At 54.9% G+C, this 25,752-nt stretch overlaps 2 protein-coding genes across 4 annotated transcripts in view; one reads left to right on the top strand and one right to left on the bottom strand.

The window, feature by feature from the left end:
- The window catches only part of SZT2 (SZT2 subunit of KICSTOR complex), a 55,087-nt gene extending 43,123 nt beyond the window's left edge, over positions 1-11,964 (top strand). The window contains exons 58-72 of one of the 3 annotated variants that reach the window (XM_054165657.1): positions 360-542; positions 978-1,248; positions 1,460-1,539; positions 1,870-1,995; positions 3,748-3,953; positions 4,076-4,166; positions 4,941-5,021; positions 5,406-5,480; positions 5,959-6,172; positions 6,460-6,643; positions 6,948-7,070; positions 7,324-7,825; positions 8,140-8,256; positions 8,603-8,671; positions 11,164-11,964. In XM_054165657.1, coding sequence (XP_054021632.1) covers positions 360-542; positions 978-1,248; positions 1,460-1,539; positions 1,870-1,995; positions 3,748-3,953; positions 4,076-4,166; positions 4,941-5,021; positions 5,406-5,480; positions 5,959-6,172; positions 6,460-6,643; positions 6,948-7,070; positions 7,324-7,825; positions 8,140-8,256; positions 8,603-8,671; positions 11,164-11,307 — 2,466 coding nt within the window. In that variant the 3' untranslated portion in view covers positions 11,308-11,964. Of the gene's footprint in view, positions 1-359; positions 543-977; positions 1,249-1,459; positions 1,540-1,869; positions 1,996-3,396; positions 3,545-3,747; positions 3,954-4,072; positions 4,167-4,940; positions 5,022-5,405; positions 5,481-5,958; positions 6,173-6,459; positions 6,644-6,947; positions 7,071-7,323; positions 7,826-8,139; positions 8,257-8,602; positions 8,672-11,163 lie in introns of those variants that run through there. The other 2 variants (XR_008462455.1, XM_054165656.1) reach the window with 2 other exon arrangements.
- Positions 11,965-12,402: 438 nt separating this feature from the next.
- HYI (hydroxypyruvate isomerase (putative)) lies at positions 12,403-15,503 on the bottom strand. The gene is made up of 8 exons (XM_054165296.1): positions 15,215-15,503; positions 15,023-15,134; positions 13,837-13,951; positions 13,590-13,668; positions 13,362-13,411; positions 13,112-13,181; positions 12,784-12,918; positions 12,403-12,576 (listed from the first exon to the last, which is right to left on the bottom strand). The coding sequence occupies exons 1-8, from the start codon at positions 15,408-15,410 to the stop codon at positions 12,488-12,490; spliced, it is 846 nt and encodes a 281-aa protein (XP_054021271.1). The 5' UTR covers positions 15,411-15,503; the 3' UTR covers positions 12,403-12,487.
- Between the last annotated feature and the right edge of the window lie 10,249 nt (positions 15,504-25,752).

The raw sequence follows: 25,752 nt of genomic DNA, 5'->3' as shown, positions 1-25,752 counted from the left end.
ACTCTGCTTTGTGCCACAAGCACAGCTGGTGTTCTCTGCAGCACTGTGGGGAGTGCTAGGGCACAGCAGCTCTTGCCGTCTCTGACTTCAGCTGCCCCACTGTGGACTGTTACTGCCTTTTCCCTCACCTTGACAAAGCCCACATCAGGTTAGACACCTGTGCTGCCAGTGCAAGTCCCACCACCACTGCGGTGGCTGTTAACGGAGAGGCTGTGTATGAGCTGTTGCTACCTTCCCTGTCCCAACCTTGTCGTCTGAAACTGGCTGCAGCAAGTACCACCCAGAGCACCTAGGGAAGCCTGTGCCACCACGTAGATCCTCTCTGAGCAGGTTCTTCAGCTTTTCTTCTCTCTCTCCAGCTAACACTTTACACCTACAACTGGTCCCCAGACCTGGGGGCCAACCTGAACTGCTCACTCACTCGCCTGCTGCAGTGGCAGAATGCCCGATCCCACATTGTCCACTGTCTGCTCAGCCAGAAGCTGGGACTCTTCCACCACCACTGCTTCATGGACACACCATGGCATGAGGACAGCAAGCAGGTGGGGTACTCACTCTGCCAGGCAGTCCTTTCCTCTTCAGGAGGGACCTTGGCAGCTAAAGGGTCTGAGAAGGGTTGTAGAAAATGCTGTGCTTTTGTGTGCTGGTTGGCAAGGCATTCCCAGGTGCTTGTGTCTGACTCTGGCCATGTCCACCCAGGGTGTTGCTGTCCACTCTTGGAGACAGTCACAAGTGGGAGGGAAGCAGATTCTGCTGTTAGCAGCACTTACCTGTGACTAGATAATTTAGGGTGAAGGAGGCTGGGGAACAGGCATCCCACTGGCCAGGCCAGGCCAGCACCTGCTCTCCTCAAGACTGATGATGGAGGCCAACAGCTATGTTTTCTTGTGGCCAGAATTGAGTTTACTCTGTTCTTCTGGATCCTTGCTCCGAGGCTGGCAGTAAGGAGGCTTTCATGGCTGCGTTTTCTTGCCTAGGAGCCAAATCCTTTTCTGAACTCCACTTTGGAGGTGGATGCACTGATACGGAGCGCCAGTCCCCCGCCTAGCAAGGAGCAAGGCCGGCTGAGCAGCTCTGCCCGTGGCCTGCCATCTCTGCACTTCCACCCTGACGTGGTGCCCTTTGACGAAGCTCTGCGGGATGTCACCGCTGTCAAGCGCATACCCCACGGGCCTGACCTGGGACCCTTTGACCCTGTGTCTCGCCATGGGGCCCAGTTCCTGGAAATCAAGAGCATGGAGAGGAAAGGTAAAGCAAGGGGCATGCTGTCACAGGAGCCTGCCTAATCATCTTGCTTATGGAGAAGGAGCTCAGGAAGAGCAGAACGAGTGGCCTAGCAGAGGGGACAGTTCTCTATTACCCTGTGAGAGAATGGGTTATGGTGTGTGTAGAGTGAGACTGGATTAGCAACGTTTGGGGCTGTGGCTTGATACTCCTGTGGCTGCTTTCTTTCCTCCAGAACTGGAGAAGCAGATGAAGATTGAAAATCTCTTTGTTACCTGGCAGCAGAGATCGGCGCAGTCCAACATGCCTATCAGTGTGAGTGCAGCCCTCATGGGTGCGCAGCAGGCTGGGTCCTCTTACAGCACCAGCTTCCCTGTGGCAAAGGGGAGCACCAGAGCTCAGAGCAGGTTGTCGGGGATGGTGTTTGGCAGTGGAACAGTGCCCTGTGCTTGGACTTCTGGGATTGCTGGGCTCCAGCACACTTAGATGTGGAGCTTTGCTGCCCAGCACTGGATAAGCTGTAAAGCAGGGGGTTTCCTCTACAGTTTGACCTCTGCTTGAACAGCAGCACTGTGTTATGGAAAACTTGTTTCCAGGCTTGATGAGAGGTGAGTGCTGTAACCATGTTCTGCTTGTGCTGTGCAGCTGGCAGACCTGGAGACCCTGAAGCAGTCCTCACGCCTCGTTCACTACTGTGCCACCCCCTTGCTCTTTGACCCAGCCTTCAGGCAACAGATACAGACTGACCAGCAGGGCAAGGCAGAGGGGAAGGTGAGTGTCAGCAAGCACCAGTGGTGTTTGGCTGTGTGCACTGGGGCAAGGGATGGCTTTGCAGTTGTTTTTGAGGACAGGGCTGCACTGAGCTCACCCCTGCAGTACAGGATGAATTTGTGCCCTGTAAGATGATGGAGACTGAGAAAATCCTGGGGTCCTTAAAGCCTGCAGTCACACCATCCCTGGGGAAGACCAACTTCCTTTTTCTACCCAGGGAATTCATGGCTGAGTCTAGTGAAGCCATCAGAGAGTGTTGTCTGGTACAGATCTGTCGGGGAATCAAAACTTCCCTTTATGCATTCAGCAGCCAGACTTGATAAACCTTGCCTGGACCCAGCAAATAGCTGAAACAATTGAAAGCAAGCAAGCTGAATCCTGAGCAGGTTGTAACCTGACAGACTCTAACTGGTGCAGATCCTGTATTGGCTGCTCATGGTCTATATGTGTGTCAGAAGGGAAGAACAGGTTGTTGTAATTTACCTGAACGTCAAAAGGATTCTGACAGGGTCTTTAAGCAGAGGTTGCTGCAGAAATTGAGCACTTGCAAGTGGAAGGAAAAAATATCATCACAGAGTGAAAACTTCACTTTGTTTTTGCAACTGAGCAAAATGAAAATTGGTTAGTCAATTTGGAGAACCTGGCAGCAGGGGCTCCGAGGTTGGGTATTGGCTGCTGTATCTCCAGATCATTTATCGCAGTACATATGAGATGCCAAGCTTTGCAGTGCTGTATGCCTGTTCAGATTGTTCAGAACAGAAAAAGACTGCAAGGAACTTGAGAGGGACCTGAGTAGGCTGTGAAATGAGAGGTATTGTGGGAGGTGGGACCTGCTTCCCAGTAAAACAGAGCACAACGTGGAGAGAAATTTGAACTCCTCCTGTATTGTACACTAACTGCAGAGCCTGTACAGAGCAGACAGCTCAGTGGGTTTCTTCAATTCATGAACAGCTGGATACAAAATGCAAACCATTTAGAGTATATCAGAAAGGGTTGTTAGTATTATGGGTAATATTCCAATATGTTTCTAAAATACTAGTGTGTTAATGTCCTCATCTAGACATTAAGTGTGGGACCAAGCATCTTATGGCAAAGGCACCAAACTAGAGAGACTCGGGGAAGGTCAGAGAGTAGCCAGAGAGACCCCAGGTAAAGAGACTGCTCCTGGGGTAGGTGAATGAAAGGGGGGATAAAAATATGTAAAAGAGCCACAGGCTTGAAGTACAGAGATCAAGAAAAGAAACCTCAGTCTCTCACAGCACAAGGACAAGGAGTGCTCAAGACATCAAAAGGAGTGTTGAGAATGGTTAAAGAGAAACACTGTTCCTATTCAGTGCCACTGAACTACCAGGAAATCCTGAGAAGTCACCAGGATTCCTGAGAGAATTGGAGTTTTACCAGGGCTGTAGAAGCTGAAGCTCTGTTGAGCCTTGCATGAACCAGCTGTGAGTCACTAACACTTTGTGGAAGCCTTCCTGTGGCTTTTCCCATGTGGATTTTCCTCTTCTGCCAGGGCACAGTTTCCTGCAGCCTGCTGCAGTGCTATTAGGTCAGTCCACGGCTGGGTAAATCTTGGATCTCGTGTTTCAGCATGTGCACTAGGACAGTATTTGGGAAACCAGCTTGTTAGTGCTCTGTGGCAGAGGGAGGTCTGCCCTCTGCTCAACCAGGACACCTCTTGGTGTCCCAGTGAGTGCCACCTGCTGGGGCCAGTCACAGCACATCTCCTTAGGGAATTATTTTGTCTTCCAGAAGCGCCACCGCTCAAATGACTCTACTGCTTCAGGGAGAGACCGCAGCCACAGCTGTGACTCCACAGAAGCACTGCCCTGCAAAGGGAAGGAGGAGCCCTGGCTGCAGGAGATGTGCAATGCCTTCTTGCAGCAGTACATCCAGTACCTGCAGAGCATGGGCTTCATCCTGGTCCAGGTGCGGCCACCTTCACCCACCACTCGCAGGTCAGTGCTGTGGCAGGAACCCTGTTGTCAGAGAAGGGCCAACAGCCTGAGCTGTGCCTTGGTTTGACATGACAGATGTCAGCTCCTCTGCTGAAGGCTGTCCTTGCTGTCATTTCCAGTAGCACAAGCCGGATCCGAGCTCTTGCATCCATGGGTGTGGAGGGGAGAGGGTCTTTCTCCTACACGAAGCCAAAAGCAGAGGGGAGTCCAAAGGTGAGTGCATGTCATTTAGAGGGGTGGAACTGGGAAGGAACTCAGGCTGTGGAGTTGAGCAGTTCTCTTGGTTAGCTTCTGAATCATTTTCAGGCATAAAGGATGAGAGAGGACAGAGAGCACTAAAGCCAAAAAACGTCTGCCTAGACTAGGACCATCTTTGGGATGTTGGTTCAGATGATCCCTCCTTGGCCCTCCTGTGTGCCTTCCTGCAGCCTTCAGAGCACCTTCCTGGGACTAGATTGAGCAAGGAAAATCTCAAAAGAGATGGCAACAACTTAGAGGGGACTCAGAAGAGGAACAGGGTGACCTGGGACCAGGACAGATGCCTTTGAGTGTGATTTTGGAGGTTTACCTGTCAGAAAAGCCTCAGTATCTATGGTTAAGGGCAGCCTTGAGGCAGATGGATCATTAGTTAGAGTGAAACTGAACACTGAAGTTCAAGAAGTCAGAGAGGATAACCTGGAATGGTTCTGCTGTGAAAACAGGATGGGGTTCCTCATTTTTAAAGAAATGCCAGCTAGGAAGGAACAGGACAGAGCTCTACCAAATTACAGCCTGGAAAGGGGTTGAATCCTTGCTGTCTTACTTGATACAACATCTAGGCACCATCCAACCAAAGTACTGAGACCTAATTTCAAAGCTGAAGGCTGATGTAAGCTCAGTTGAGGAGGCTCCTGTACTTCCACTTCTGTCACAGAGCCTTCTGGCAGCCTCACACCCTGGTATGCAGGCTGCTCTCCTGCATCTTCTACTTTGTCCTTCTTTTCCCAGAGCACAAGCCCTGCTGTTGCCACCTATCATCTACAGAGGGCTCTTCCAGGTGGGATTGTGCTGATGGAGTTGGCCTTCCAGGTAAGAAAATACAAAGTATGATCCCTGGGTGTTCAGGGACAATCTTCAGAGGTGACAAAGGGAGTGATGCGGGGTGCAGCAGGGACATGTGATTCTTCGTTTCTCTATTGCCCACTCCATGAGCCTGCAGGAGCATAGATCAACTGGAGAACAATCTGCAGGGCTCAGAGCAGTAAGAAGTGCCTGGAGAGGGGTTAACAAAAGGTGCAAGAGCTCAGCACCAGATAGAGTGCTTTGTGCTCAGCCGTTTGTTGGCTGGTCTGGTGTGGTTCAAACAGTGGGGGGAGCAAGTGTTTGGGACTCAGCCCAGGGAGTGAAGATGGGGGATGCTCTTCCCTGGATAGGCCCGAGGCCTGTGCTATGCTCATATGCTTTCTCCTCCAGGGCTATTACTTCTGTGTGAAGCAGTATGCACTGGAGTGCTCACGGATCCCCATGGGCCAGTCTGTGAACTCCCAGGTAATGGCTTTGCAGGCACAACTGGTGCTCCTCAGGGTCAGGGGATGCTTCAGAGGAGGCAATGATCTCTTGCACAGAGTGGGTGTTTTAGGTGTGCCAGGATCTGGAGAGGTCTGCTTCCTCCTTCTAGAAAGCAGAACTGCACAGAAGGCTGTGTCCTTCTTCATAGTCACATGGCTTTCAGCTCAAGGGAGGGATGAATTTAGTGCCAAAAGGGAGGCAGTGCCAGTTAGTCTGTGCTGCTACTGGAGACCAGGAGTGGGGTCAAGCATGGAAAGAGCCACCAAGCTGGATTCCTTGGGGCCAGGCCTGTAGTTCTGCTATTTGCACTGTGCCCACAGCTTCTTGGCTGCATCCTGCTCCGGTGTCATGGCAGGGATGGTTGCACTGGCTCTGCCATGCCTTGCTGTCAGCAGGGCTTTGCAGGAGGGTGTGAAGTTCCTACTGACATTCCTGCCTTGACTGTGTCCCTCCACAGCTCTCTATGCTCTTCACAGAGGAGTGTGACAAGGTGCGGGACCTCATGCACGTGCATTCCTTCAGCTACGACTTCCATTTGCGTATAGTCCACCAGTACCTGCTGGGCTCCCACATGACTCTCCGCCAGGGCTACCACCTCACCAGCTTCCTGGAGGATTTCATTGCCCACCACACCGACATCCCCAAATTTGGCCGCAACCACGTTTTCCAAGGTGTGTGGTTCGGCTTGTGATCAGCGTGGGGTTGATCGCCAGCCCATAATTTGGCACAAGGTTGCCAGGTGCTTTACAAGTAAACCTGACCTTTGGAGTGTCCAGGGAGATGACAGAGAGAGCGTTACATGAGGGGTACAGCTCCAGGGGATGTCCTTCTTGCCCTGTTGGGGAAGGGAGGTGGGTTGCTCTAGAGAGCTCTTTCCCTGAGTACTTTGTGGAAGACTGTTTTACCCAGGTAAGAGACGCTGTCTCTTGTGATAGCAGCGTGTGTCCTCTTCCACTAGGCACGCTGGCCCTGCCCACCAATATGATCACTGCACACCAGCTGTACAATTACATTGCTGACCATGCCAACACCTACCACATGAAACCCCTACGCATGGCCCGGCCAGCCACAAGCAGTGACAGCAAGAAGGGGACACCAGGCACAGAGCAGAACGAATATGCGCTTGTCTCTATTTGGAACAGGTAAGTGCATCTACTGCAAGTTGCTGGAGCTGCTTGGAGTTTGGTGGGTACCCCCCAGTCCTGGGGATACTACCCCAAGGTGCCAACAAAGCTGACTGTTGAACAGCATGCCAGGCAGTAGTTCTGCTCGGCTTTTCTGAGATGGCCAACAGAGGTGCTGTGCATGTGTACACATGAGTTTGACATTTCTCATAGTACTTCTGAACAGCCCTGCTGTGTCAGATTCCCGATAGTTCTGTTACGACCAAGAGCTCTGGGGAAACAAAGTAAAGTTCCCTTCATACTGATGTGTTTTTGCTCCCAGCTCGGGCTCCTACAAGGACTCTGAAGGTCTGCGTCATCATGATGACTTTGATGTGTCCCTCCTGGTATGTCACAGTGCAGCACCATTTGAGGAGCAGAGTGAGGCGGAGAGACGCATGCTCCGGTGAGCACTCGGGACCCTGAGGCATTGCACCAAAGCTTCCTGGCTGGGGAGGAGGGCTCTGGGAGGGACTGGCTCTGTGTGGAACATCACGGGCAGGTTTGATGGTGGCTGAGGAGGGCCCTTGCAGAAAACTGGGCAGTGTGGTATCTGTCCTTGTCTGGACAGAGAAGAGCTGGAAGGCACAGAGACCCGTGATTCATTTGCAGTGAGGGCGCAGCCCTTCCCCAGCTGACAGGTGTCTCCTTGCTCCCAGCTTGCGTTTCTACGTCATCATGACAAGCCAGCGCGAGCTCTTTCCCCGGCTCACGGCCGACATGCGACGCTTCAAGAAGCTGCCGCGCTTGCAGCGGGAAGTGCTGGAGCCTGTGGTGGGCCGCGCAGCCTGGGAGGCAGCAGAGCCAGAGACAAGCGTGGGGCAGCAACAGCCAGCAGAGCAGGAGCTGTGGCAGGACGTGGAGGACAGCAGCGAGTTCTACGCAGGGGGCACACAAGTCAGACTTGGGCCGGGGCTCTTCTACACCTCGCCGCTCTTCCCCTTGCTAGCCTCTGAAGTGGCCTCGGCCCAGAAGCAGCTCAGCAGCATGGTGCAGCTGGCCAAGTGCCACTGCCGCAGGGACAACCTCTGGAAGCGCCTCTTCCTTCTGGAACCTCTGGCGTCTGACAAGCTGAAGCTGGGCAAGCTCTCACTGGTGGAGCTGGAGGAGCTGCTTGATGCTGTGCATGGGAAATCCATTGCCGACGTTGACCCCCAGCTGGTGAGCAGCAGAGCTGGAGTTACAGTGCATATCAGCTGCTGTTCTGCACTGGGGATGGAGAAGGGTGTTGGGAGAAGGGCCTGCAATGCCCTTCCTGCTTAATGGGAAGATAGGGGCAGGAACATGGCTCCTAGCTGGCAGTGGGAGAGAGAGGCTGCATGGACCTTGGAGAGTGAAGAGTGAATAGCCATAGGTCAGCCTCAGTAGGCTGTGAGGGATGCATCTGATTTGGGATCCAAAGGCTGCTCTAGTGTTATGGCTGCTGGTGCCATGGCTAGAGGGAGGCTGAAGTCATTCCTTTCCCATACCCACAGGGATGCTTCCTCACCATGACAGTTTCGTGGTACCAGAGCCTCATCAAAGTGCTGTTGAGCCGCTTTCCCCAGAGCTGTCGGCACTTCCACAATGCTGAAACTGGCACCCAGTATCTGGTAAGACACAGCCCTTCACCCCACCTGAAGCCTTTTCCCTCTCCAGGGTCCCTTGCCTTCTGTGGCTTCTCATAATGTGAGCCCCACTCTACTGCTGGTGCAGCATGAGGTCTGTGCTTCTGTGATACCACAGTGTCTGTTGGTCTGCTCCCAGCCAGGCAGGTCATGGCACCTCTAGCCCCATGGTTTGGTAGTGTCACCTGTGAGCCAGGCAGATTTGAACCTTCATGGTTCTATCACAGCACTTGTCCTGCACAGCATGTCCCTGGGTGGGTGTTGATTGTATCCTTGCCCTGGGGTTTGTAGTCTCTGCTTTCTAACCTGTGCTTTTGACTTTTTTTGGCAGGTTGTGCTGAACCAGAAGTTCACAGATTGCTTTGTTCTTGTGTTTCTCGATTCCCATTCAGGAAAGACGGTAAGAACTTGGGAATGTAGGTGCAGCGATATTGGCTCAGGCCAGGGCTCTGTCTAGGTACATCCAGCAGGGGCCAAGGGCAGGTGCACAGGGGGAGAATAAAGCTTGCTGGTCAAGAAGCTTGTAACACCTAAATACTGTCCAAACATCTGACAGCCTGTGGATCAGGCCCATGCTAAGCTAGAAGTGACCTTTGCTTTTCTTTAATAGCCCTCTGCAGCTTTATTTCCTTTGGTTAATTTCTGACATCCATGATTTCCCCTGACTTGCACCCTCATGAGGCAATTACAATCTAAGTGAAGAGCTACCTTGGTTTGTTGTTGAATTGCTTTCTGCTCTTCTCATGTGAGGCACCTTTGCACTGCAAACAGTGAGAAGAAGCTCTTTTTTTCCTTCACAGGACTGCTTTTGGATCTTGCTCTCAAGTCCTGTGTTCAGTCCAAAGTCAGATCACCCCCTGGGAGGGGTCACCAGTGCTCTGGGCTGTTCCTACTTGGGCAGAAAGGAAGGGGACCTACAATGTGAAAGTCCCAGCAAAACTGCATGGGCCTTGGCCTTCATTGGACTTGAGGGCAAAGATACTCTTTCAGCTGTGCTCCCAGACACAGAGTGTGTCACAGGGAACACTGCTCCATGTGAGGGCAGAGGATCTACAAGATGCTTCATTCCACAGTGAGGCTTTTGCAGAGACTGCCAAGTAACTGATCCCTTTGTGAATAAATCACACACCATCTTAAAAGGAGGCAGGGGAGTCAGAAGAGGTGGTGCCTGCTGGAAAGCTGCTAAGTGCCTCCTGTCATCTGATGGTGAAGAGCCCTTTGCATTTTGTGCTGGAGCTTTTGTTGTGGCCAGTTCTATGCTCTTTGTGCCAGTAGTAGCTAAGAGTTGACACCGCTCTTCACTGCGCCCATACCTGCTTCCTCCCTGGTTCCTGGTTCTCCATATGTGAAGGTGGAATTTTTGCTAACTCCATGTTGCAGTGTTAAGCAAGCTGAGCTTGTAAGCCTTCCTTCCCTTCCTCAGTGAGAGCCCTTCAGGGCTCAGGTCAGCCTTTGTAAATATGGGTATCTGGGACTGCACCTGGAATTCCTGAGGAGTCTCAGCCAAGCCTCCTGCAATCACACTCTTTTCTGTCCATGACAGGTGCTTCTGGTACTGTCTAGGGTGCTATTTGCTTTTTCATGGTCATGTCTCACTGGCCATAGTGTCACCTTGTGGTCATTGATACACTTAGACCCTCCATCACCTCTCCCAGTGACTTCCATCTTAGAACAGAAATTCTTTTGTTCATCACCTTGTATTTTGTGCTCAACATTCATCCTATTCCTGTGGCCTCTCGAAAGTCTCTGGGGCCTTTTTCTTTTTTTTTTTTTTTTTTTTTGCATTATCCCAATCCTCTTTTGTATTAGTGCCTGAAATTTTATCAGCATACTCCCCATCTTTGTGCTGGGCTCATCAAGGTAATAGGCAATGCGAGTCGCAAAAGCTGTCCAGTAGGAACTCCATTTGTAACCTCTCTCCTGCCTGCTGCCTCCCCTTTCAGCACTACTATCTTCGCCTTGCAGTTTTTTGCATTAATTCCTATCTTTTCAGCTTACCTAAATTTCCCATGTGGCACTAGAACAAATCCTTCCTGAAGCTCAGATAAGATATACCATGATTCCTTTGTCTAGAAATATTACCTTATCAAAGAGAACTCTAGCGTTACCTCATCACTCCGGTAACACCGAGCTGCATTTTCCTTGGGGTTCTTTCTGAGCCTGCTGTAAAGCCCTACACACTGCTGGAGTTAGGCTCACAAACCACTTTCTCTTGCCTCTTAAATGATGGTGGTGCATTTAGTGTTTTGCACTTACATAGCTGTCCTTGTGGCTTTGAGTTTGTTAGGGGATCTTGCATTTCAGCTCTGGATAATATGCAGTCCCTGTGTCTTGCCTCCATGATACTGAGTGCCTTGAGTTACTTTTCTTCTTCTGCTTTGGCTCCTGCAACCTTCTCTTCTGAACCCTGTTCTTTGCTCCCCTCTGCCCTCACCCTGCATTGTCAGTACAGTCACTAATGAGAATGGAGCAGCCAGCATTTATTTTTAGGATTGCAGTTATTACATTTAATCTCCTCCCCTTCCCCATTTGTTGCACTCCTACTCTTTGCCTTAGAAAAAGAAATTTCCCTCTAATTTTCCTGGAAGCCCCTATTACTGTGGAGGCAGGAGCATGTCCTCCTCTCCTGAGGCTGCTGCTGGGGTAGGTATAACTGCAGAAGTATGGAGACTCTGACAGCGGGTGGGCAAGATCTTGCACCTAATTTCCACCAAGAAAATTGGGAGGAAGCTCAAAGATGCTCTGTCACAGGAGGAGGCACTGCCATTGGTATTTTGAGCCTTCTCCCAGTATCTGCCTTACATCACCAAGTAAGTGTCCACACACCTGGACGAGAGACTGTGCAGTGCTTGTTTGAATCTTGTCCCCTGACTCACTCCTCCTTCTCAACAGAGCCTCACTGTGGTTTTCCGGGAGCCATTCCCAGTGCAGCCCCAGAACAGCGAGAGCCCTCTGCCACAGCTTGTGTCCACATACCACCACCTGGAGTCAGTGATCAACACTGCCTGCTTCAACCTCTGGACAGGCCTGCTCTAGCACTGGCACCCACCTCCTGGAGCAACACGTGTACCGGACCTCTCTGGGTGCCATGGGTGACGACAGGGAAGAACAGGCCTCTGGGAGGAACCTGTGCTACAGCACTGGATGCAGCGCTGCTAGGGGCATGCACAGAAGGAGCCTGGGGAGATGCCATCTCCATCATTCACTGTCTGGCTGGTGTGGCTCTTGCTGTGCCATTTTCAGTGGGGGTTTCATACTGAATGACCTTGAACCCAACCACAAGGCAGGAGCTTGGCTACTCTGGCTTGCCTAAAGCAGAGTGACTCAGGGACGTGGCTTTGGCATCTGCAGGGGAGTTCTGTCTGCCAGGAAGGCACAGAGGAGCACACACAGCACGTCTTCTGCACAGGGTGTCATGCTGCACAGCACTCTGGTTTTAGGCAGAACGACTTCAGGGCTCTGGGCCAGTGAGGCTGCCCACTTCTGGCCATTTGCTTTCATCAGGAGAGCAGCACATGGGACAGGAAGGGTGAACTGGGCCAGGGGAAGGTTTTGTGGAGGTGTACATTAAAGCCATTGGTGTATCTGTAAAATAAATGGAACTGGATACCTACTCACATGCCATAGGCAAGGGTGTGGAAAGCCTCCCCTAGGGGATGCAGAGGCAGCCTTGGCTGTGGGGCTGGCTAGGTTTGCACCAGAGTCTCATACTTGCTCTGAAGCAGGAACAGCAACAGCAGGGCAGGCAGCCCCCAGCCTTGGGCAACTTGCAAGGGCAGTGCTTGCTTCACTTTCCCCACCTGCTGCACTGGCTAGTGGGAGCATTCTCAACAACTGCAGGACTTAAAAGTCTAGAGCCTTCTTCCTACAACTCTAGACACAAGCTAGGGCCAGAGTGGGAAAACTTGCACTATCCCCAAGAAGTGAATGCTCCCATCAACAGGAGAGACTGGAAGTGAATGTTCTCCTGTGTACTTGAAGTCACCTACAGTGATTCCCACACCTTCCTCACATATGACAGACTGCACATGCTACTGGAGTAAATGAGGGTCCAGCTGCTTGGGCTGGCTCAGTAGGGCCTGGGGAAGGGAAATGCAACACTAGGCATCATCCTCTAGACATCATCCCACCACCACCACTCTGTAGTTGGAGAGAAGACAGACATGCTCCTGTGTTAAGCCATTGCTTTGACTTTTATTCCAGTTGTTCCCTTGTTTTACTCTGTAGCCTTGCTGGTCCCATCATGCTGCAGCCCTCGGCTCTCCCAGTATGAGCGCAGCCAGCCCAGACCTTCCAGGGTGTCTCCTGCAGTGACAGACAACATGTCCTGCTCTCAGCCCAGGCACACCAGAGCAGCTTCTGCTCTGGGCAGGGCTCTTATCCTTAGGTGGGGACTCTGCTGCCCACTACCTGGCAGCCTCCAGGACCTGCCTGTTTTTTGTACAGTCCCCAGCCAGCTAGTCCACGCTTGGACCTGCCAGTGGGGCTCAGACCACCTCCAGGCCCACTCACCTTTTGGAGCATACTCGCACCCCACATAACCAGTATAGCCAAGGGACTCCAGGAGCTGGAAGATATAGGGGAAGTTCAACTCCCCAGGACTGTCAGGCTCATGCCGCCCTGGCACCTGTGCAATCTGGATGTGACCTGGGGAGGGAATGGGAGATACTCTGCCCAAGACAGTCATGCCTGCAGCCTTCTCTAGAGCTGAGACAAGGTGACACAAAAGCAGCCCTGTGCACCCAGCCAGTCACAGCAGAGCATGTGGCCAGAGGGCCCCATCTCAAAGTCCTTCCTGCCTCATGGCCACAGAAGAGCCAGTTTGCATGCAGGGTGTTACCAATGAGCGGGAAGTACGTTTCCAGGTTGCGTGACAAATTCCCATCCATGATCTGGCAGTGAAAGAGGTCCTGTGGGAGAGAGGAGATAGCTGGTGCTGCTGTTCAGCAGTGAGCAGTTGAAGATGACTCTGCTATGGTCTGTCTCTCTACATGTCCCCAGGAGGGCATAACAAGCCTACAGTCTCTAGGACTCCCCTGTGGACTGTGCAAGTTGTCCTGGTGGACAGTGGACCTTCAATGCTGACTCACCAGCTGCAGCTTCAGGTTGGGCCGTCCCACCTTCTCCAGGATGGCAGCAGCTAAAGGTGCAAGAAGAGATCATTACCCTAGGCTGGAAGCTTCATGGTGAAGCTCTGAGAACCCCTTCATCAACTGTGCTCACTCAGCATCTCCCTGCAGGTGCAGCAACCTCCTGCCTTTTGGAGTTTGGGGATCCTTCTTCTCAGCAGGAAGCTTTGGGGAGACTGTCTGCCTTACCTTGGTGTGGGGTGTTCAGGTAGTAGCGAGGGTCTGTGATGCGGTTGTTAATAGGCTCCACCAGTCCAATCATGTCTTCCTGTAACAAAATGTCACCCTGCAGAGCATCCTCTCACAGCTGCAGCCGAGTGCTGCTTCTCCATGCTAGGCTGATAGGGGATTCTCCATGCTAGGCTGATAGCGGATTCTCCATGCTGGGCACCCAAAATCCTGCACCCGTATTACAGGACCCTTTCTCCCCCCTTACCTGGGCCAGGAGGTCAGCAGCATATCTGAGATTCTCAATGAAGGTGGCTTCCATCTTGCCTGCCACTTCTGCTCGGTTTGCACCCAGGGGAACCCGCCCAGCCATCAAGTGAATCCTATGGACACAGAGACACCAGCCACAGTTAGCAGCTCTGGTCTTCAAGCAGCAGCTCAGATTTAATACTTTCTTCTGCTGGTGGGAAATGGGGCTAGGCTCAGGGAGCAGACGCAGGAAGGGGTAAAGAAGCCATCTCCCAGGCAGGAGGCAAGATGGGCAGAAGTGAGCTGCAGGGATATACACCATCTCACCTCAGTGGACTGAGGGTTGTCTTTGAACCTTTTGCCTGACAAACTGCAGACCTGACTCTTCCCAGCTGCTTCCAGCTCTGCCACACCAAAGCTGAAGCTTTTCTGGGATGGGGAACTGTGGCTGCCTCAGGCCAGTATGACAGGCAGGTGTGCCTGTCTCTGCCAGGGGCAGGTCAGATGCCCTGTCTCACTGCTTGCTCAGAGCAGGGAGGGGATGGTGGCCAATGCTGGGCTATGCCAGCCTGCATGCACAGCTTGATGGCCACGCAAAGAGCAATGCTCTTTGGCAGCCTCCGTCTGCCTGTTACCAGAGAGTGCAAATGGCTCTGGGCAGCTCTTGGCCTGCCTAGCCTGTGCCATCCGCAGGACTTTAGATTGCATCTCTGAGGGAGAAAATGGTGCAAAGTAAATGGAACTAAAGGGCCATGTTAAAGGGGTTGTACCAGGCTAATTCTATCTTTTACAGTGTCTCCTCTGTGCTGTAATCAGCGTGGCTTTCAATGCAGCTCCTGTTTTAGTGTCCTGGGGAAAACAAACAGTTTAACTGGGGAGGAAAAGGGGGCAGTGTCATGGGCACTGTAGCGTGGAGGTGCAGGTGAGAAGCCTCCACAGTGAAAGGCAGGTAGGGAAGGGTCAGACTAGTGGCTGGCAGCTTTGGGTCAGCTCCCAGAGAGCACAAAACGGCCACGGGTTTTGCATCGAGTTGGCTCCTGCCCAACGCTGCCAAGAAGGCAGACGCTGCCCGGGAGAGGCTCGGTGATCCGGCGGCTGGAGGAAGGGTGGTGCAAAGGGTGAGCTCCGCTCAGAAAAGCCGGAGCTTCCGCGAGGTCTGGGAGAGCCAAGGCGCCGCAGGGCGCGGGGCCCTGCCTCGCACCTACCTGGGGCAGCCCACCTCCTTGGCGTACTGCACCGCCGCGGCCAGGCCCTGCCGAAAGGCAGCCTGCCGCCCGGGCACGGCGGCCAGCCCCATCTCGCCCGCCTCCGGGTCCCCTAGGAGAGAGCGGCGGCGTCAGCGGCACCGGGGCACCCCTGCGCCTCCCACCCCCGCACCCCGGGGAGCGCGGCGGTACCGGGGGGCATGTTGAGGAGGACGATCTGCACCCCTGCCCGCTCCGCCGCGGCCCGCAGAGCCTGGGCCGAGCATCCCGCCGGCCACGCCGCCTCTGCTGCCCGGAACCCGGCGGCCGACGCCGCCTCCAGCCGGGCCGGGAGTGCCGGGAGCTCCGGGAACAGCCACGAAAGGTTGGCGGAAAAACGCAGCGACATGGCGGGCGACTGGCCGGGGCCGGGCGGGGCTGCCCAGAGCCGGGGCGGGGCCGAGGCCAGGGGTGGTGCCCGGGCAGCCCGGCCACCGGGACCCGTCGGGGCCGCGACGGTCGCAGGCAGCAGCGGTACGGCCGTGGGGCGGGGGGAGGCACCTCAGCGGGGGCAGTGCAGGAGCGCGGCCCATCCCAGGCTCTGATGCTGGTGGCACTGTCCTGCGAGCGCCTAACGCCCTGCCGGCCCCAGCCCGTGCCCACGGCCGTGCCAGTGCCTGGTGCCACGAGGCAGTGTGGAGCAGCAGCTCCACAGCAGCACCGTAAGGGCTGTTGTTAGCGGGCTGCGGGACAGGGGTGTGCCGGGGGCGGCCGTGGTGGGGGGCGGCTGGCATCCTCCCGAGGAAAGGTGTTTCTGCCAGGTATTGGCCTGACATGCGTGAGGCGCCGTGTTAATTGGTTTCCTGGGGAGCTCGTCTCTAACAGTGCGAGAAACGCATTTCTTTTGTCCCATGCTCTGCATATTTTACCGTAAAATCCTCATCTTCACTTTCTCAGAGCTGTGGTTCCCGTGCACAGGAGTGTGAACTGTCATAGCTGGTAGCTATGACTGGCCCTGCATCCCCGGTTCCTATCCCCAGTGCTTTCTGCACTTCCAGACAGAGCTCGCAGTCCCTCGTCCCCTGCCCCCGTGGTATTGAGCCTGTGCCTGGGGACTCACCTGTCTGTCCACCTCTGGGAAGCTCTGCATGCTCTGGCTTCTCTGTAACTATGGCTGAAGCCTTCCACAGCTCCCAGCCCCGTGGCCTGCTGCAAGGCTCAGCAATTCACAGCATGCTGGGAGAGCCCAGCAGCAGCGCTGTCTCCGCAGAGGGCAGCCACAGCCAGAGGTTTTTGATAGGAGGTCAGGGCAGGTCCCATCAAGAGATGAGCAGCAGTGAAACTATCCATTAAAGAGTCAACTCAATTAAAGCTATTGATTAATCAATTAGAAGAAGCTTGATTCAACTTCTTAGTAATAATCCAAATTGTCCTCAGAGACAGCTGTGTGTGTGGCCCATGTCCCCAGCACACACATCCCCAGTGCACGTCACCAGACGATATCCCAGTACATGTCTCTAGCAAAGGGGTCCCCAGCACCTTCCACATGTCCTAGAGCCTCACTGCATGGTGCATGGGGTTGCCATCCTCTTCAGTACTGCCCAGGAGGTGCCAGAGCATGCTAGGCTCAGTACTGGCTGGTGGGTGATTGGAAGAGCTACACAGACACTAGGAGCCACAGAACAAGAGGTGGTACCTGCTTGGTCTGGGGATGCAGCCTTGCCAGGTCTTTGCACCTTGGCACCGGAAAGGCTCCTACAGAAGCCGTGCACTGCTCTGGCACTGCAGTCCTGACCACATCCCCAGCTGGAGGCTGGGCACCAGGCAGGGGCAAAGTCCAGGAGGCAGCAGGTGAGAGCAGGATAGCTTTGCTGAGGATAGCAGCAAATAAACACACAGCTAAGCCCCAGCATGCAGGTGACCTGAACCGGGAGACGGGAGTGTAGGGAGCCCCCCCAGCAAACCTGCCCTGCCGACAGCAAGCAAAGCTGCTGGGCTCCGTGCTGAAGCATTAATGGCATCTTTATATCTCTAGTAATACATCACATTGATTTTCTCTTGTTATAACTGCAGCTCCTGCATTGCAGGCCGGTGTTTTGTCACTTTGCCTTGACAGGGCACAGTGGATTTACTCCCTGCCATGCCACTTGCAGCTCTGGAGCTGTGTGTCACGCTGGTGACAGAGCCTGCACCCAGTACCTGCTGTTTGAAGGAGATGGCATGAGCGTGGGTTCAGACTGGCACCCCTGTACACCCAGGGCAGTGGGGAGGACACTAAGCAGGACGCTGGTGCAGGAGGGCAGCTGAGCCTCCCTGCCACTGCCTGGGAGTTTGGCTGACCCAAAGCAAACATATCTTCCGCATGTTTTATTAGCAAGCTGACATTTTGGCACAGACCCAGCTGTGGTCTCTGATGGCTGGGGTGGTGAGGCAGCAGGTGGCCCTCGTGCCCCAACACAGTGCCCTGGGGTGCCCTGTGACACACATGGTGGCAGCCAAGGCAGCTCCCCTCTAGACCTTACTGCAGTGAGCGCACCAGTCCTCAGAATACCCCATAAATCCCCCAGTTCATTGTGCTGCAGGGAAGGGTTTATCTTTCTCCTCTTCTATGAAACATGTTTTAATTTAAATTGACATTTCTGTATTTTAACTGCCTGTCCCTGGCCTCCCAGCATCTTGGCTGGCACCCTGGGGGATGGGAGGGCTGAACTGCTGCAGGTTAGGGTGCCTAGATGTTACCATTTCACCAGGGCTGGTTGCATCTCTTTCTCCTGGACATCCCCAGACCCATCCTGCTCCCCCTGTATCCCACAATCCAGGACATGAGGCAATCCAGGACTGGGGTTCCTCCAGCATCTCTTCACCCCTGGGCTTTCTTCGCTGCTCTAAAGCACCCCAGTATTTTACAATCATGTGGTTGTGGAAGGTGTCCCTAATATTGCAGAGGGGTTGGAACTAGGTGATCTTTAAGGCCCCTTCTAACACAACCTCTTCTACAATTCTTTGATTCTGTGTATGGGTTTTGGCTTTTACAGGTGAGTAAATTCTAGCCTTTTTATGTGTAGAAAGAGGCTGGGAAAAGCAATCCACATGTGACCCAGCATCTCGTGGAGGCAGCTGCAAGAGCTTTACGTCTGTTAAATCTCATGATTTGTCACCAAAGACGGTCTTCCCCAAACTACACTCTCAGGGTGAGAAAGGACTGAGAGGTGAAAAGCCTCTCCAGCAGAACCCAGCACTAGCCTAGCCCCTCTTCCTACCTTTGTCCCTGAGGTCAGTGTGTCCTATCAATGACCATGTCCCTGCTGGTGTCATCCTCAGCTCCTGCTGAGACATTCCTCAGGCTTGGCTGAGTGGTGTGACCTGGCCAGCTGCACATGTATCCCCAGCTCTCCTCCTTGCCCAGAATCCCCCTTGAATTTCTTGGACTTTCTGGTTTTATGGCTCTGGGCACCCCTGGGAGTTTGACTCGGGGACCTGGCACCAAAAGGACACATTGGCCTCTGATGGGGACTCTTTGGACACATCCTTCTCCTCTTACATGGTCTGCGCATACTATGCAGAGCGAATTTGTTAATTAGCACCTTGCTGCTGCTGAGTTCCCTGCTTTGCTGCCATACAAATCTGCTGAGCCCATTGCAGCCACCTCTGCTGCTCAGCGTGTTTCCCCCTCCTGAAACAAAGAACCTGCCTGGGGTGAAAATGGCTAATAATGGGGTGCAGAGGGCTGTGCCACAGCCAGGGCTTGCCCTGTTCCTGTGGGGTCCTCACCTCCTGAAGGGAGCCCTGCGTGAGTGGGAATGTGATCTAAATCCCGGCGGAGCCAGGATGAGGAGGTGAGGACCAAGAACCCCTGCATCCCTGCAGCTCCCAGCACAGGCAGGATCTCGGTCAGCCAGGCAGGAGTGTCTCACTTTTCCAAGATTTCACAGAAAATTAATGGGGAGGCCAAAATCTCCTCCAGCTCTTGGAGGAGGCTGGGGCAGGCAGTGCCTGGGCCCGCTGAGCTGGCAGATGTTGTTTAACATTCCCGGCAGTAATTAATAGACGGCTGCATCGTTCGTGTGTGATTCAAGCATGTTGTCCCTCTCCTCTCCAAATACTGAGCAGAAATATTTGTTAAACGTGGCTGACGTTTTTGCCTGATCATTAGTGCTCCAGCAGCTCCAGCAGCTGTGGGATTTATCACCTCGCCAGAATTTCTTTTGGCCTCGCAATGCCATCGCCAGCTCCTCCTGGCAAGAGGCTCCCTTTATCACTTTTCCTCTGATTTATGTCCTGCCAGTTGCTTATGGATTTCCCACTTTTTGCATTCCTTACACTGCAGCAGGATGGACTTTATGGAACCATCTCCCTGCCCGGGGGCACCCAGTGAAGCTCATCCCAGCCAGTCTCTGCAGGGATTGCTCCCACCACCTGGCACCTGCAATGGGATGTAGGCGAAGGGTGTCCCTGGAGGTGTTTCATCCCCCAGTGCCCAGGTGGGCTGGCAAGGCCATCCTGAGCAGTGACACGTGTGGGGACACTGCCCAGGACAAGCTGGACATGGGGACAGCAAGTGGTGGCTCATGGAGCAGGGGCAGAGCTGTCTTGAGTGAGGTAGCAGCCTATTAGCCAGTGTTGCTGCTCCAGGGAATCACTGCAGAGACAAATTATTAGAATCCTCTAACTCATTGTCACTGTCAAACAAAAACACTCCCAGGAGTGTCCCACTCATGGCAGTGGTATGGCACAGTGTTAGTCTCCATGCCCAGAGTGGGAACATGGTAGGGATGCAGGGAACAGGCACTTGGCAGGGCCTCAGTGGCCATTCTTAGGCAGGAATGTGGGCCCCAGAAACAGAAGGGAGTGCTCACACTGCCACCTGCTCGACCGAGCTGGGGCTGTCAAGGTGCTGAGGGTAAGGACTCAGCCCTCCTCTAGCTGGAGAAGCAAGGGTCCCATGCAGTCTAGCCTCTCCAAGGTACAACCTGGCCCTGTCTCTAATCCCTTCCCACGTCCTCACGGGGCTCCGAGACCAGCCCCAGCTCTGCTGACCCTGTCACACTCCAGCCCCATGCCCCATGCCATGGGGTGCGGGAGCTGTCCTGCGTGGCGCTCCACCCGAGCACAGCCCTCTGAAGCCCGGTCACCGTGTTAAGCCATCTCTTAATTAATCAGGCTGATTGTAATGTGTTTTTAGGGCATTAAAATTCAATTGTGGAATTCTCCGCTGGCTGGGCTCGCAATGAATACAGAAGTTTGCCTAATTAGAGCTGACACGCAGCCGGCGGGAGAACCAGACAAACGGCCCCGCCAGGGCTGCCTGCCTCACGCCCCTCGCCCGGCCCCCAGCATCTGTGTCCCTGCCGCTGCGGGGACCACCCCCGACAAGCCCTGCCCTGAGCACAGGGAGGGCAGCGCTGGCTGGCCATGGTGCCCCTGGGGACAGCCCCAGCCGTGCAACCGTGCCAGCTCGCTGGCCGGGTACCAGCCAAGAGCAGTGGAGATGTTTCCTTATCGGCAGCATCAGGTCTTCACTGTCATTACCACAGCAATTATCATCTCATTTGGAGTCTTTAGCTGCCATAATCTGTCTCTTGCACTGATTTATTCCGCAGGCCTCTTCCCTAGCCATGCAGGAGGGAAGAAGCCATCAATAAGGAGGCAACGAGCTGTATCTCCCGGGGAAGCCTTTCCCCGGGCAGAGTGCACCAGAAGAGCCCCTTGGCCAGAGCATCTTCTCAGCAAGAGTAAGGCTCTCTCAATCGCAGCATGTGGCCAGGGCCAAACTGAGACCTTCCACCTCCCAGAATTTGCTTGGAGCCTGTTACCCAAAACCTTGTTTGTGTTTGTTATTTCAGCTGATGTTGGCATCAGCAGATGTGGGGCTGAACCGGCCACTCACACGGAAGGGCTGGGAAACAGAAGGTGTTCACTCTGTGGGGACAGGACAGGGATGTTGAAGCTGCAGCTTCCTTGTCTTCTTCCTATCTCTAAACCAGGCTGTTGCTTGGAGCTGTTTTTCTCTCCATTTGCTGCAGTCAGTACCTCCTGTGACTCTGCCAGTCACCAAGAGTTTCACTGAGACTTTGATCACCTGTGTTTGCTAACTGCTGGCTGCCCCCAGCTTTCACATTCCCCTGGGCTTTGTGCAGCTCTCTCCTTCTCTTTCACCTCCCCCTGCGAATGGGACATCTGGGGCTGGCAGTCCCAGGGGCAGGGACAGCTGCTGGGCAGAGGAGTTTCCCAGGCATCACAAGCTGCCCCAGAGGAGGGGCAGAGTGATGGGATAGGGATGATGGGACAATGCCAGGTGACTGGAGTCCTGAATGGGCTTGCTCCATGGCCAGAATTGCCTGGGGGCTGCTGAGTGCAGTTGCTGTGGCACTCTGGACCAGGGCATCACTCCTGCCTGACTCTGGCACACAAGATGCTGTGGCTGTGCCAGTAAAGCCCTGCTCCTCTCTGTGTACCTCTGTGCCTCCCTGCCATTCTCTCCAGCCCTGCCAGGAGTGAGCTGTGCTGGGCCAGGTGCAGGGCAGGCTGGAGACCACGCTGTGGAGCTCGGCCCAGCAGTGGCAGGTGACAGAGAGGGCACCTGCTCACATGGGCCAGCGCTGCTGCTCAGCAATCTGTGAGCACCACTGCCTTTAGCATCACCCTGGGGCAGGTTACGAACCCATGAACAGCCAGCCCAGCCCCCCACATATACAAGGGTCCCCAGGCATGGGTGCTGGTGGCAACAATCACACCCACTGCATGCATGCATGAAGCGAGATGGCATCCCTGCAGAGCCTGCAGGAAGGACTATCTATGTGCCCACGGCCTTGTTCACACCCTGAATATGGCAAACCCAGCACTGCAGGAGCCCTGGTGCTTGTCTTTGCTCCTAGCTGCACCCTCGTGTCTGTGGCAGGCTGCCTGAGGCAAATGTGAGGTTAGCAGGACAAGAAGAAGCTGACAGGTCTAGGCACAAGCAGGAAGCCACCGGCCAAGCCCATATGCCACAGCTGAGCCTAGCTTCAGGGCACAGCAGGTTGGGGCAGGCAGGGTGACAGCAGTGCCACAGGTCCTCGCAGCTCCACCCCAGTCTGGCAACATGGCTTCTGTCCCAGCCCTGCACCCACCACAGCTCAACCTGTCTAATGGAATCCATTTATATGCAAAATCCCCTGAAAAAAGCAGTAATTAATGAAGTCCCTTTCATTACCATTATGCAAATGCGATTAATTTCAGCTGTTATGAATATGCAAATATTACAATTATGATCTAATTGCCAATGTGTGTAGGGGAGTAGGCAGAATATCAAGTCTCAGCCTAGGCCCCAAGAGCTTTGGGGTGCAGAGCTGCTCCAGGATGGTGCAGGCGGGAGGGGGGAGCCAGGGAAGGAATGCCCAAATGGGAGGGCTCTACCTGCTTGTGTGGGCTCAGCACAAGTGTGTGGGAACAGGTGGCAGGGACGTGCCTTGGCCACTGCCTGACTGTGCTATGGGTCCTCCATAGGACCCTTCTACATGCTCCCAGTGCTCTGAGACAGGCTTACCACTATGCTGCAGCCTGCACCAGGGTTGAGGCTGGAGGGCTCCCTAGAACCACTGTCCATCCATCTCCAGCCCATTTCAGTCTTGCAAGACATCCCTGGGCTGCAGTGAGGAGGAGGAGGAAGAAGGAGGAGGAGAAAGGTTACCAGGCAACTTGCTGCTGCAGCACAAGAGGATAAGAAAGTAAATGGCAGCAGGAGGCAGAGACCTTCCCTGACCCTGCTCCCTCCTGTCCCAGGCAATGGTGGCCATGTGCCCACACACACTACCTGTGGGATGCCACTGCCGTTAGCAAACCCCAGATGAGTGTCACTGGCCCCACTCCAGCAGCATGGAGCCACCATCATGTTCAACACAAGGGGGTTCTGTCCTCTGAGTCAGCTGGGCTCCCCAGCGCTCCATCAACTGTCCTTGGGGGGTGTTCAGCATCCCTCACTGCCAGGCATGCTCTGGGCTCGCGGTGGGGCTGGGGGGAACAGGCAGTGCTCTAAGGGACATGCCCCAGAGCAGAGTGAGCCTGCAGCAGACAGGCTGAGCTGTGGGGATGCCCTGTGTGGGGATGCCCTACATGGGACCATGGGCATGCTCTATTTGGAGTTATGGGGATGCTCTGTTTGGGCTTATTGGGGTGCTCTGCCTAGAGCTATGGGGATGCCTCACGTGGGGACATGAGGATGCTCTGCGTGGGGCCAGGAGAACGCCTACTGCGGCTGCAGGCAGGCTGCAGGCCGGCGCTGGGCTGCGCAGCTGGCAGCCAGCAGGCTGTGCTCCTGCACCCCACAGCACGCAGATGTCACCAAGGAAAGGCCAGCAGCAGGGCACGGCCATCCCCAAGCCAGCTCCGGAGCCGGGGGCAGCTGCCGGCAGGAGGATGCTCTCTGGCCCGCACCACTGCGCTGAACCCTCACGCTCCAGCGCGCAGCCCCTGCTCGGGCTGGTGGCAGCCGGGGCTGTGCACAGGGCAAGCACAGCAGCTGGTCCCAGCTGTGCCCGCAGCTGGCAAAAGCACCTTCCCCGGGGGCAGAACGTCCTACATAAGCCCCAGCGCTTCCCAGTCCTGTCCTGCCTTCCCTGCCAGGGTGACAGCCCCATCCCTTCCCTCTCAGTGACCCTGCATACCCCCGCAGAGCAGAGTGGGGGTCCCTGCCTGACCCCAGGTGCAGGCTGCCAGCCCATAGCAGTGCTTCGTGCAGGGTGGTGTTCTGCCACAGGAGAGAGGTCTGGGGAGACTCTCTTGTCTTGGGTTCCTCAGTACCAAAAGCCCCCATCCTGCCACCCCTAGCCCCGTGCTCCTGGCTTTGGACCTTCTGTCTCCAGCCTCACAGAAGGAGCCCAGGCTGCTGTCTTAAGGGACGAGTCGAGTAGGGTGGCTGTAAGGACACTGACGTTCCCCTGAGGCCCCCTGGCGCCTGCTTCCCACAGCCCCAGCGGGCTGGCAAGGCCAGCGACCCTCCACGGGGGCTGGAGAACCTTTTCCTCATCTGCCTCCATAACCCGTTTCATAGTGACAGGGACCAGCTAGGATCCACATCTCCCTCCTGTAACGCCCGACACAAGACCCCACCACTGCTCATGCTAATTTGAGCATCGTGTGCTTTAATTGGGGACTTCTCACACCCAGGGAGGAGGAATGAGCAAGGCAGCAGGCAGCAGAGTGCCCGGTGGCTGGCACAGATAATGAAGAGCCCAGTGGCATAGCCCCCCATCCCTGCACCCACCAGCTTGGGCAGCCCCTCCAAATTGTCTTTAGTCTCCAAATCCCTCAGCCTCTTCCTATGGGGCTCAGCTAGGAGGAGGAGAAGGTGCAGAGGCTTCTCAGAGCTGCGGCTCCGTTTCCACGGCAATGAGACGTAATGGCTGTTCATCCCGGCAGGGTCATCCCTCTGTACTGGAGCCCCAGAAGAAGGGGCTGGTGAGCAGCTGCAGACCCGAGCTGCCCTGGCTCCCTACCCCATCGGGACCTGCTGAGCACCCGCAGCCTCATCCCTGCCGGGGCCAGCCCTGCTCTATGCAGGTCAGTGCGGGTCAGGCACCGCTTGGGGATGCAGGGAGTTTCACACAAGCTGTTCCCTGTCACTCACCATCAGTGCCAGGGATGGAGCAGGATGGTCAGTTCTCCAGCACAGCTGTCACCACATGTCCTGCAGATGCTCTTGGAGTGCCAGACCCAGGGTGACCTCGAAGGGTTGCAAACCAAGAGAAACACCAATGCACGTCGTTTCTCTCCAGGGCAGCATGGGCACCCATGGGGTGCTGTCACCGCCGTTTCCAGCTGCCCTGTGGTGACTTGCAGCAGATGCTAGGTGCTCCATCCCCCTGGGAATGACAAAGACACACAGCCCTGTCCCCACTTCCCGCACCACCCTCTGTGTTTTCCCAACTAATTGAATTCAGAGAGACTTCTTCCTGGCAGTGCCAATCGATGAACCCTGTGTTATCAGCCCCCGTGGCCCTCAGGATGGATATGGGTGAGGGGAGAAATTGAATTTGCGGCCATTTTCATTGAGATTTAATTGGGCAGTCTCACCTCGTTGCCTTAATCCCGGGCACTGACGCGTGCAGCCAAGCCAGCAGCTCCCCTTATTTATCACTTTTCAAATATTTGCCTCTTCACAGTTGTGGGAAATCGATGCTCCTGCCTGTGGCATGCCGGGAGCGACCTGGCCAGGCAAGCAGGCGGCCAGGGATCCATCAGCTGCTGCCATCGCTATCGACAAGGCGATTGGGGTTTAAGAGGCACTTTGATAGCAGAACCGGCACACATTAAGTGCTCGTCATCAGGGGATGATCATGACTTATTACTGCTAATTCTCCCTGCGCAGCAGCAGGGCTGCGGGGCTCTTCCTCGCTAATCAGCGCATGGCTCCCTGCTGAGGCGCCAGCTCGAGGCTCCCATCCTGCTCTCCAGGGACAGGGCACCGTGCCACGCTCTGCACCCCCAACTCGGCCCTCAGTGCCTTGGGTGCAGGGTGTCATTAGAGGGTCAGGGGTTTTCTCTGCCTTGTCCCTCCCCCCTCCCCCCGCCCCCAGCCTGAGGGAGGCTGAGTCCCTGGCTGGGCTGATGGAGGGGCTGCAAACTCTACTTGCCTGTGAAGGCACAAGATGCCTGTTCTGTCCCTCTCACCCCTTGCTGTGCAACCTCCAGGCCCCTGTGGTGCCTCCAGCCCCCTTATCTTGCACTGTTGCTGCCCTCAAGCCATCAGCCTGGTCCCTGGGAGTCTTAGCTGG

This window comes from Dryobates pubescens, chromosome 11 (assembly GCF_014839835.1).
Source record: "Dryobates pubescens isolate bDryPub1 chromosome 11, bDryPub1.pri, whole genome shotgun sequence".
In the NCBI taxonomy this organism is placed as follows: Eukaryota; Metazoa; Chordata; class Aves; order Piciformes; family Picidae; genus Dryobates; species Dryobates pubescens.
Note: the sequence above shows the minus strand (reverse complement) of the source record. Positions and strands in the feature narration are given on the sequence as shown.